Source organism: Paramisgurnus dabryanus, chromosome 23 (genome assembly GCF_030506205.2).
Source record: "Paramisgurnus dabryanus chromosome 23, PD_genome_1.1, whole genome shotgun sequence".
In the NCBI taxonomy this organism is placed as follows: Eukaryota; Metazoa; Chordata; class Actinopteri; order Cypriniformes; family Cobitidae; genus Paramisgurnus; species Paramisgurnus dabryanus.
The window spans coordinates 12,962,615-12,974,902 of record NC_133359.1 but is presented as its reverse complement, the minus strand read 5'-3'; the positions used below and the strand labels follow the sequence as shown (position 1 = coordinate 12,974,902).

Sequence of the window (12,288 nt, the reverse complement as noted above, 5' to 3'; positions counted from 1 at the left end):
CGCTTCGGCCTTAAATGAAAACATCACCGTTTTTCAATATTTTACTATGTTCTTACCTCAACTTGGACGGATTAATACATACCTTTCTTTTTTTCAAACTTTGTACAGCGCATTGTGAATATGTTAGCATTTAGCCTAGCCCCATTCATTCCTTAGGATCCAAACAGGGATGAATTTATAAGCCACCAAACACTTCCATGTTTTCGTATTTAAAGACAACAATACGTGGTGCAGTAATATTAACGCAAGTTTGAACAAAAGGGGGACTAGTCAGGAGTGATGATATTACTGCGCACCGAGGTTGAAGTGCTATAAGCGAAGTGCTCTTCCGCCATACAATATAGTTCTCCGTTTTTTATACTTAAAAATCGTCATGTTTTGTTTTGTGGCACCATACTTACTCATGTAACTACTCATGTTAAATAGGAAAAGCATGGAAGTGTTTGGTGGCTTCTAAATTTATCCGTCTTTGGATCCTAAGGAATGAATGGGGCTAGGCTAAATGCTAACACATTCACAATGCGCTGTACAAAGATTAAGTGTATGCATTGAAAAAAGATAGGTGTGTATTAATTCGTCTCAGTTGAGGTAAGAACATAGTAAAATATTGAAAAACCGTGGTGTTTTCCTTTAACACCTAGGTCATGGATTCAATTTCCAATACCTTGAAAAAAGAAATTACATCTCAAAAAAGTCTCTTTAAAAAAAACATCTGCCAAATGCATGCATGTGAAATCTGTTTCATTTCAGCACCTGCTGGTTTTCCAATTTCCAGTAAGGATATTTGTGCTAATTAAACCATGTAATTCCAGGAATCAAATGAATGTCTAGTTTAAGTGGATTCATAGCGTATACAGTCTGTCAAAATGCAAGTAGTTGAATTCATTAACATCTGTGTCGCTCACAGGTGGTTGTGGTGGTCGGGTAACTGTGTGTTGTATTGTGCTGATGCCAGACGTATTAAATCTCTCTCCGTCTGACTTTACAGTGAAGAAGCGAAACAACTGGCACAGACACGATTACACAGAGCCGGATGATGGCAGTAAGCCGGTGCAAGCCGGCACATCTGTGTTTGTTCGGCAGCTACAGACCAGGACCTTCCCCAGGTACGTGTGGCAAACTGTAAAAACATAACATAATGATGGAGCACGGGAATTATTTATGCGGCCTGTGATAATCTTTATACTTCTTTATACTTAAACTACAGTGGGGATGAGATCTTGCAACCCATGCAGGGAAGTCAGGTCACCCAGCGGTATCTGGAGCGACACGGCTTTCGCTATCCCATCGCCGTGCACAAAATGGAAGGGCTTGGCCTCAGGTTACCTCCACCGGATTTTTCTGTCAAGGATGTTGAGCGCTATGTCGGTAAGGATGGTTACCAGCTCAGATCCTGGACTTCTTCTATCCACTTTACTTCACTCCGTGAGCATCAGCCCTCGTGCGAGTTTAAATATTAATTCCATTAAGAGGCGTCTTCATGTAATGGGTTTGAATTACAGTGCAGCTACTACGAAGATCAAATGTTAATCTAAGGTGACTCCACCGGGTTCAATGGGTCTAACCTTTTAGCAAACCTTAATCAACCCCGTAATGAAATAAGAGTGCAGATAAATGCAGTGTGCTTTACACCAGCCTCGCAAAACTCATCTCATTGAAAGTCTGGCCCTTATAGTGTCCAATTACACGACTGTTATCTTACACACTCATCTCCTGCACACTGAGCATTGTCTAGGAGGTTTAGGTTACACATATGCTCTCACATATGCGAGTGCACACAACAATCAGCTGCTCCGTATGGGTTCTGTGGGATTCGACCTGTGGCCCACTGGGAATAAAGGTGTGATTGTATTGCACCTAAAGAAAGGTGACAAAAGGTGTGCCCCTGCCATACTTTCTGGTAACTGTGGTTAAACAATTACTACAAACATACTGTTCATTTTAAGCAGTTTTTAGTCATAACCCTCATTTACTCGTTTAATTTTTCGACAAATTCCAATTTATGCTGAATATTTTTTATGCATTTTGTTTATGACCCAACAATTGGGGTTTGGCAAGATGAGAAATTAAAAAATCTTAAAAAAAACCCTTTAAAATAATAAAAGCATGCATCAGGTTTATTTCAATGCACATAGTATATTTATGTTAATTTTATGCCATAAAAAATGACATTGCACCATTTTTATGAAAGTTAAGTGGTTAAGTTAAGCGTAATCATCAACAAATTATTTTAAAATATCATTTTATTAATTATTTGTAAATGTAAATTTGAATGCATTTTTGTAATATTTGTCCTGACATATGCTGAAAACAGCTCTTTTTTCTAAATAATCTATGACAAATGTGAAAATGTATGTAAAAAAATCATATTACACTAAACGAGATGATTATATTTTATTCCACATTTGTTTCATGAATATATTTATATTTTAATAAAAAAATACTAGATACACCATTTGACACAGACCGCGCTTACACCACATTAACATTTTTGCAATTATCCACCAAATATTCTTTCAAAATGAAATAAAACCAGAAATTTTTGACTTAAAAAGAGAATGTATGCAATTAATCTGCAAATTTATTTTTACATTTTAACCCTTTTACATTTAATTGAACCACAAATACGGACACATAATAATTAATGTCACTTCATTGACCCTTTTACTTCTTGCATGTTGCAAATGCTTCGTAAAAAGCTGTTAATTTAGACATGCGTGTGCTTGTAAATTATAAATAAAGTTTGGTTGCGAACATAAATTGTGCCTGTTGCAAATGCTATTGCAAAAAGCTGTTAAATGACACATGCGTATGTTTATAAATTATAAATAAAGTTTGCTTGCTTGAAGATCGTGAGAACTTTTTGAAGGTTTCGTTTATTTGTATATTTTTTATTTGTTTACATGGAATAGGTGTGAATATCCCCTTTTAGCAAGTTGAATAAAAGTTGGTTTGAAAACATCTGGCTTAACGAAAAACAATTCACGTAATATTGGCCTATAGAGTTCACCAAAAACGCTATAAAGAAATCGATCACTATATTAGTGTCCACACCAACAGATAATAAAGTAATTTTTTTAAGCTCAGTTGCTGTAGTTTAACATTTTACTGTAAATATGTCAGCCTTTTAAAGGAATTTTGATTGTCTGTAAATATTTTATTGTTCATCAGCTGGAAAAAATTGCTATAAAAGTAATAATATTACTAGAGGTCGACCGATAGTGGATTTTTACGATACCGAAGGTGGTCCCTACTTGCCGATAACCGATTAATCATAATACATAACAAAAAAAACATGACACTAAAACTGAAACAGTGCTGAAATATATTACAAAAGTAATAAAACAAAAGTACTGAAACATGAAAATGTGTTAAAAAAAATAAATGTATAAATAAAAATATATTAATAATATTTGAAGTAAATACTTCTGTGAAATACTCCCACTGGTAAAATTATAATTACATAAATGTCTATTATATGTGTAGTCTTGTACTTTATTTGCTTCTGGTTTAACACTTAATGATTATCTAATAAAAACAAAAGTTGTATTGCAGTGATGATAAAAAAGAACTGAAATCCGAAATCCTGAAATTTTGATTTGTTGGATATGTTAACATAGTCAACAGCTGCATATAGTTTGCTTTCTCAAGTTATTAACTTAAAATATGTATAAATCATGGATTAAAGTAATCAGCTGGACATAAACTAGTGCAAATCGATGGTAATGATATAACATAGCGTCCTGTCAGCCTTGACAACTAACTTAGATTCCTGCTGTTGCTTCTCTAATGCAGCATTTATTCTGCAAATGAATTAATTTTTTTTTGCTGATAGTCAATTGTTTCACCAATGAACTATCGGTGCAGATTCATCGGCAAAACTAATGAATCAGTCTACCTCTTATTATTACAATATTAGTTAAACTCTTTCATTACAGTGTAGTTGTGGTGTGGACTGCTATTCTCTTAAATTTAAGCCCAGAGTATAGTGTGTTTTTTATTTTTTGTGTACGCGTATGTACGTGCACAGTCGAACACACGGCCTTGCAAAGTATAGTTTATTTGACTCGTACGTGTACAGTAGAAAGACGTTCGGCTCATGCGCATTACGACAAAATGCAGTGCATCTCCTGGGCTACATACTGTAGGCGCATACATGTACAATGTACACAGGGTTTCAAAAATCTCTTCTGATTTATTAAAATTGCATCATGCACACTGTACGTGGACCCAAAGCTAGACTCACGAAGTTTGAATATCATTGGAATGCCTTTCACATTTCTATGAATAACGAATGAATGAATGGTGAACTAAACGATAGTGACGTTACGTCTGTGGGCTGCATTAAAAGCATCTTTAGGTCCTTAATGCATTTTTGACTGTTAACTGCAGACGAGCTGCCCGGCTAATTCAATGGGCAGCTTGCCCGCAATGCACACCAGGGGGCTTCCAGCCAGCAAAATCGAAACGCAGTAGTTTTTCCACATTGCCATTCGCTTACAATAATAAAGCACAGCCTTCACCTGCTTTGTGAAAGCTGCTTTTGTCCCACGTTGCTTCGGGTACGTGCTATTACAATTTCAACCGACCAAGATCATAAAAATACATTCAGGACTGTTAAACTATTTGCTGTTTTTGAATAAAATTATTAATTAGTGGCAAAATATGGTTTATGCATAAAAACAAAAGTCTTATGGCTTTGGCACCTGGAGTCAAAATTAACACCAAAATCAAACCCATGTATTGCCGTATTCTCCAGTGTGGATTTGAAGGGTCCATGAAGGCAATAGGCATGTTTATTGGCAGTGATGCAAGTCATGATAATGTTTCTGATCCCATAATAGCAATAAAAGCCTCTTTATGGTCGTCTTTGCGGGATGAGCATCTCTCTAGCTTGGTACACTAGGGTGCTGTTTGTGTACACAAGAACCAGCTGTCTTTTTCTGTGTTTGAGGTTTTCCCAGCAGCTTTGTGAAGAGTTTCATTTGTCGCCTGCCAGTTGTCTTTTTACAGCCAGTGAATTTACACTCAAATCATGACCATGTGCCAATTTATTGTTGAGAAGATCAAATAAAGCAGATCTTTTATTGCGGCACCAGCAGTGAGACAGCAGAGATTGTTTTTTACTTGTTTTAGGACAACTGATTGTCTGTGTAATATATGTAATGTTCCTGATGATTACTTTATTTAAAGCCTTTTTAAGATAAAGTAAGTTGCCCATAAGTACTTGCATCAAAATGTTTCTTGCCTTTGTCAGATTTGGGGCACCATTCACTTCCATAGTGTTTTTTAAATGGTGCCCCAAATCTGCTTGGTTACAAACATCCTTAAAATGTCTTCCTTTGTGTTCACCTGAACAAAAAAACTTGAGGTACCCGAGTACAACATTTCTATTGTTCGGTGAACTATCCCTTTAAAATGTGTGAGTTTAATGCTGCTGTTGCCAACCATCACCCCACTTTTAGCAGTTTCACCAGGGCAGTGCATGTGCTCATTTTGAAATATTCATAAAGCTGATTTACTTCAATAAAGATGCCAACATGCTTTATGGTTGTTTAATGATGTTGGCACTACAGTTTATCCCTGTAGAGTTTCTTCGGTCGTAATGGTGATGTATTCTAATAATTGATGTGTTTCTTCGACGTGTACATCGCTCAAATCGTTCCCTTTGTTTATAGGAGGCGACAAAGTGATTGACGTCATCGATGTGGCCAGGCAAGCGGACAGCAAGATTAAACTGAAGACGTTTGTGAAGTATTACTACAGCTCTCAGCGGCCGAAAGTGCTAAACGTCATCAGCCTGGAGTTTTCAGACACCAAGTGAGTATTGTTTGAAAGCATTTATATACTTCAAGAGGAAACACAAAGGAGTCATTTGTGAAAGGAAGAAGCGTACAACTTACATGAACGCCCCGACAACTCGCTTTTTCTTGCGTCAGGATGTCCGAGCTGGTGGTGGTGCCCGATATCGCCCAGAAGATGTCTTGGGTGGAGAACTACTGGCCAGATGACTCTTATTTTCCCAAGCCCTTCGTGCAAAAGTACTGTTTGATGGGCGTGAAAGACAGCTATACTGACTTCCATATTGATTTCGGGGGCACGTCTGTATGGTACCATGTCCTGTGGGTAAGAGTCTAACACAGTTTATGCTGCTGCTCATCATCATTTACTTTAATAATTTGGCAAAAAAATCAGTATAAGCTTCGTATTATGTTAATTAGTGTATCTTTGTTTGTTTGTTTGTTTGTTTTCTTACTAACAGGGGGAGAAAATCTTTTACTTAATAAAACCGTCCCCGACCAACCTTGCACTGTATGAGGAGTGGAGCTCGTCCCCCAACCAGAGCGAAGTCTTCTTCGGAGACAAAGTGGACAAGTGTTACAAGTGTGTTGTGCGACCGGGAACGACGCTTCTGATACCTACAGGTTAATAGTTGTTTGTGTCTTTGAAAATAAATGAGGAGCTCAGATCCAAAAGCCCCTCTCAGGACATATTATATGTTCATCAAATACTTTCGCTTTAACGAAGCGGCTTTTGTGCCGTGATTTATTCAATTCATCTCCTGTGCACTTAAAGGACACTGCTAAAAAAATCATTGTGGCATTTAGCGGAGTCTGCCAACAATGGTTTCTGAATGTCCTGAGGCTGGGATTAAAGGGACACTCCACTTTTTTTGAAAATAGGCTCATTTACCAGCTCCCCTAGAATTAAAAGTTTGATTTTTTTTTTTTTGAAATCCATTAAGCTGATCTCTGCCGGGTCTGGCGGTACCACTTTTAGCATAGCTTAGCATAATCAATTGAATCTTGGACCATTAGCATCGCGCTCTCATATCTACAAAGATATTATGCAGTGCCCGAAAATAGTCCCCTGTTATTGAAAGTAACCAGGGGGACTATTTTCGGCTGCCTCCTGCCGCCATGTTACATCAACAAAGTCCTTGATTGTTATGCCTGAATGAGAGTATAGTTCGTAGCCACATTGGCCTATAAAATCGAAATTTTAAATTTTTCGTCTGTTTAAGTACACGATGCAACAACAGAAGAGTCAAGTTTTAAATATCGAAACTCTTTGGTCATTTTTAGCGCGATGCTAATGGTCTAATCCGACTCAATGGATTATGCTAAGCTATGCTAAAAGTGTTACCGCTAGACCTGGCGGAGATCGGCTAACAGGATTTCAAAACGGTAAACAAATCACTTTTTTAACTCTAGAGAAGCTGGGAAATGAGCCTATTTTCCCTTTAAAGCCTCAGGCAATTCAGAAACAACTTTGTTGGCAGAATCCGCTAAACGCCACAACGATTTTCAGCAGTATCCTTTAAGTGCACGGAAGATGAATTGGATAAACGACGGCAAACAAAAAGACAGTATATCACATTCAAAGTTGTGTCCCTTGTGAGTACTTTGGACCAGAATACAACCTGAATGAGGCAGTTACATGCATCACAGCGCTCCCTATTGTGTGCTTTAATTTTACCTTCTGACTTTCATCATTTTGCAATGTTTTCTAGTTGCATCTTTAGTAATTATGCAACTGTTTGCGGTCTTGTCTTGTCCAAAAAAAGTTTGGGTTTTTTAGAAGTGGAGATTTTTGCAAAAAGCTTGCATGCACTTAAAAGGTTTTCAGTGAAAAGCTGTCAAATTTGTTAAATAACAACGAAATGACTAAAGTGACATTTGTGAAAATAAGGCATTTCAATTACTGACTTAAAACATTTTCTTGCCATTAAAATGAAATAACTGAACCTAAACATAAGAGCCTGATAATAACGCTCATTTACAAGACATGTCAGACGCACTTAGAGCATTTTGCATCTGAACTCCTCATTTATTTATTGATGTAACTCTTTACATACATTTTAGTGGACTATTGTATTTTTTTATTTTATTTGTTTTATTTTTAAATAACAAACTGATAAATCATGCAACATGTACTACTAACAACGTAAAAGGTATTCATTTAATTTTGATCATTCAAACCAGAATGACCATTGAGAAATGATGAAACTGGTTTTCCACTTACTGGTGAGCAGCTGCCTTTAATGGTGGCTCGACAGGAAGACCTGTGCTGATTTGTGTTCTGCGTTCGGGTTCAGACGAGGCAGAAACGCGCACCCGCCGCCACCCAGAAAGCCACATGAATCTTAGTGATTTCTTATGCATTCAGCGTCCATTAGTGAAGCTGAACACTTTTCAGTGTTTTATTCTAACCTGTCATTATTATTTTTTAATCACATGTGATAATTAGTATGAATCCTAACATGTCTCGAATCTGATCCCAATGAGCAGTATACGTGGTCTTTAAAAAGATCTGGTTCACAGCTGAATAGAGAGCATGGTGGGGTGGTCTCTTGATCGCACTAGCAGACCAGTTTGAGACCGTGGGATTCCACATATTCCCCTGCTGTGAGAGACTAAAAAAACTTCAAACCCTATGGTGCGAAAGTTCCTTACTGCCAGTCCTCACCCTCACGGTCTGATGTTTATGCCTCTCCACACTTGTTAGGCATATGGCATACTGTAAGCATAGATTGGATGTTATGGACGTGGTTGGCAGACTAAGATTGTTTGGTGGACTTTGAGCACACTCTGGGGGTTAAGGGGTTTGATGCAGCTCAGCAGATATCAGGCATGTAATCGCTGAGGTGAAACGCCCACCCAGCGTTCACGTGAATGTGGACATTTGACATCCCTTATGTTTGAAACCTTTTGGTCTTAATGTTAAAGGCATTAGAATGAGATTTTCTTAAAAGCTAAGAATTTAAGGGAATGCATGGACTGATTTACAATTTTTATGTGTTGTCAAGGTACATTGTATCAGTATATTTCCGGGGAATCAAACCCATGACCTTTGCGCTACTAACGCAATGCTATACCAACTGAGCTACAGGAACACTGATCAAATGTATATCTTAAAAAAATCGCTTTATATAAATATATACATTTAAATAAACCTAAGTTTAATATGGGGTTAAATATATTCACCGGAATATGAATGACTCTCTGTCATTTTACCCCAGATGTTTGCTTGCGCATATGTGTGTGTGTGTGTGTGTGTGTGTGTCAGCATCTGGTGGTCAGCTGTTGACAAGTCCTTCATCCCTTTACTTTTACAGGATGGATCCATGCGGTTCTCACCTCTCAAGACTGCATGGCTTTTGGAGGGAACTTCCTTCACAACCTGAACATAGGCATGCAGCTCAGGTAAGCATGTTTATTTGGTATGTCTTATAAATAGGTTTTTAGTGTGTATTTTGCAAACTTGAGGTTCACTATATAGCAAGCCGAGAACTCTAGACACCAAAAAATGTTGTTCGCTTTTAACATTAGGTGTTATGAGATGGAGCGACGTTTGAAGACTCCAGATCTCTTCAAGTTTCCTTACTTTGAGGCTATTTGCTGGTATGTGGCCAAGAATCTACTGGAGACTCTGAAAGGTACTTCATGTTAAATCACTCTTTTTACAGCTGATTACACCTGGTATTAAGATGCGTTTTGGTCAATCGGATCACAAGTGGATGAGAAATACACATGTCCGGTCACACCGATGTTTTAATCATTTTCTTTTTTTGTCGCAAAATAAGGGCGTTTTCACATTAGCACTTTTGGTGCGCACCCGGGTTCGATTGACATCAGAGTTCGGTAAATTTGGATGATGTGAACGCTGTCTTCCGAACTCGGGTGCGCATCCGCGAAACGTACTCGAGTCCGCTTAAAAAGGGTGGTCTGGGGTCCGGTTCATGTGAACTCCAGATCGGTTTGCTGCTAATGTGAGCGCAATCGTACCAAATCGCGGAAGTGAACCGCTGTTAATTACGTATTATATGGAATGTCCCACCAAAACAGACGTGTGTGTTTGTGTGCGTGCACTTACCTTGACAACAAAATGCATAGAATGCTTGCTTGACTTTTGTTCTTATTTTTTTAAACCTTTGGTTTTGTTTTCAAAGAAATAATACAGAAACGCACTTGCGTCTTACTAAATATAAAGACATACTAAAGTCGTTTCGATGACAACGGTCTGTCCGCCGACGTAAATTTTTGCGGAGGCATTCAGAAATCATCTCTCTGCTTGGAGTTCGTCAATCAAGCTTGTCGTCTTCTCGTTTACAGCGGTTGCCAAGCAACATGAGAACGCGCCGGCTGCAGCTTGATGATGCAAGCGTACCGCGGTTCGGATGCAAAAATAATATGTGAACACAGTCCATGGGGGGCATGGGGAGGGGGGAGCAATCGAACTCGGGTTCGGACCAGGAAATCTCACTAAATGTGAAACCGTCCTTAAAGGTCCCGTTTTTCCTGATCCCAGTGTTTTTCAAACATTAGTTAGTGTATAATGTTGCTGTTAGAGCATAAATAATACCCCTCAAATGATAAAGCTCAAAGTTTACTTCCAGGCGATATTTTTTTAACATAGGGTCCCCACCGGTCTTTGAAATCTTTGAAAGTTTGTAAATCTGGGGGGAAAAATTCAAGGCCCTAGGAAGTTTTTGAAAATATACATACATAGATACAGATCATTGAAAGTGCTTAAATGTATTTTATGAAAGAAGTTTTCTGCAAAAAATCCATATTATTCCCTGTGTAGTGTAGGATAATATCATAAAAATTCTAGACTTTAAGTACACGTGCTAAACTGTTTGCTTTAAATGCTTATATCTATGTCAATTTATACCTATATGCTTTTTTTGCATAGTTTTGTTTGACACGTGAAAATGAAAACGTCTCTGGTTACGTATGTAACTGTTGTTCTCTGAGAAGTGAACGAGACGCTGCGTCTCCCTTGCCATACTTCCTGCGTCCCTGTAATGCCGTCTTTGGCAATATTTCAGATAGCGATGCACTTCCGCCGCAGTGATGCAGCGAGAGTTCCCTCAAAAGGGAACTGTAACAATGTATCTTAAAAGTTAACACGATGTAACCTTGCTCTCACTTGAATGTATGCTTAATGTATGCTTAAATGTATTTTATGAAAGAAGTTTTCTGCAAAAAATCCATATTATTCCCTGTGTAGTGTAGGATAAGATCATAAAAATTCTAGACACGTGCTAAACTGTTTGCTTTAAATGCTTATATCTATGTCAATTTATACCCAAATGCTTTTTTGCATAGTTGTGTTTGACACGTGAAAACGAAAACGTCTCGGGTTACGTATGTAACTGTTGTTCTCTGAGAAGTGAACGAGACGCTGCGTCTCCCTTGCCATACTTCCTGCGTTCCTGTAATGCCGTCTTTGGCAATATTTCAGATAGCGATGCACTTCCGCCACAGTGACGCAGCGAAAAAACAGTTCCTCGAAAGGGAACTGTAACAATGTATCTTAAAAGTTAACACGATGTAACCTTGCTCTCACTTGAAATGTGCCCCACATTTTGTCCTTGAATTTGGGGGTATTTGACCTGGAAAGTCCTTGAAAGGTCCTTGAATTTGAAGTTAGCCAAGGTGTGGGCACCCTGTTAACAGAATTTCCCTTTCAAAGCCTACAGCGAACGGCCGCTTTGGACTACAGCCCTCTACTTCGCGGTTGAATGACGTCAATACAACAGTTTTTTGACAAACTCCACCCACAGGAATACGTCAGTCGCCAGCTAAGCTCAAACAGCTCTGGCTAAGCTAAGCTGCTGACGCATCACAACTAAACAATACACTAAACACATTACACAATCAGAACTCTTTACGTATTTCTGAAGCAGGGACTTCATAGAACAAGAAAGACATCTGTCCGTTTTTAGGACAGTGAAAGCAGCGGTATAGAGATAAGAAAATTGTGTGAAAAATACTTTGTTTTTTACACACAAAACATGAACGCATGTTATATTGCACACCGTAAACACAATCATAGCTTCAAAAACACCGAAAAAATGGGACCTTTAAACAAAAATGCTAGAAGTCAGGACTGATTGAGAAACATTGCGTCTCATTTACTAAGCATGCATACACACAAATTTGTTCGTAAAATGTGCATACGGATGTTTCTTTTAACTAACAAATTGGGGCTGGGCGGTATGACGGTATATTCCGTTACCGCGGAATAAAATGTCAGACGTAACAGATTTTTCTATTCCGTCTATTCTGTGGAATGCAAATATGTGGGCGTAGCCAACTCTGCCCTCCAGCATCTTAGACTGACTGTGACCGAGAAACATGTAAAATAGTTCACTTATAAAAAATGAACGAGTTATTTGTGTATTTTTTATAATAAGTGCCAATGAATCCACCGCGGGTCACGCAGCGAGACTCTTTTCTTGCTCACTCTCGCGCTCTTTCTCTCACGCGCTCTCTCTCT

General features: G+C 38.3%; 1 protein-coding gene across 2 annotated transcripts in view; it reads left to right on the top strand.

Moving 5' to 3' along the window:
- kdm7ab (lysine (K)-specific demethylase 7Ab) overlaps positions 1–12,288 on the top strand; it is a 62,900-nt gene that overhangs the window by 38,849 nt on the left and 11,763 nt on the right. For both annotated transcript variants that reach the window (XM_065291746.2, XM_065291745.2), the window contains exons 3-9: positions 989–1,106; positions 1,208–1,368; positions 5,679–5,820; positions 5,940–6,126; positions 6,263–6,425; positions 9,119–9,206; positions 9,333–9,439. In XM_065291746.2, the coding sequence (XP_065147818.1) occupies positions 989–1,106; positions 1,208–1,368; positions 5,679–5,820; positions 5,940–6,126; positions 6,263–6,425; positions 9,119–9,206; positions 9,333–9,439 (966 nt within the window). The remainder of the gene's footprint in view (positions 1–988; positions 1,107–1,207; positions 1,369–5,678; positions 5,821–5,939; positions 6,127–6,262; positions 6,426–9,118; positions 9,207–9,332; positions 9,440–12,288) is intronic.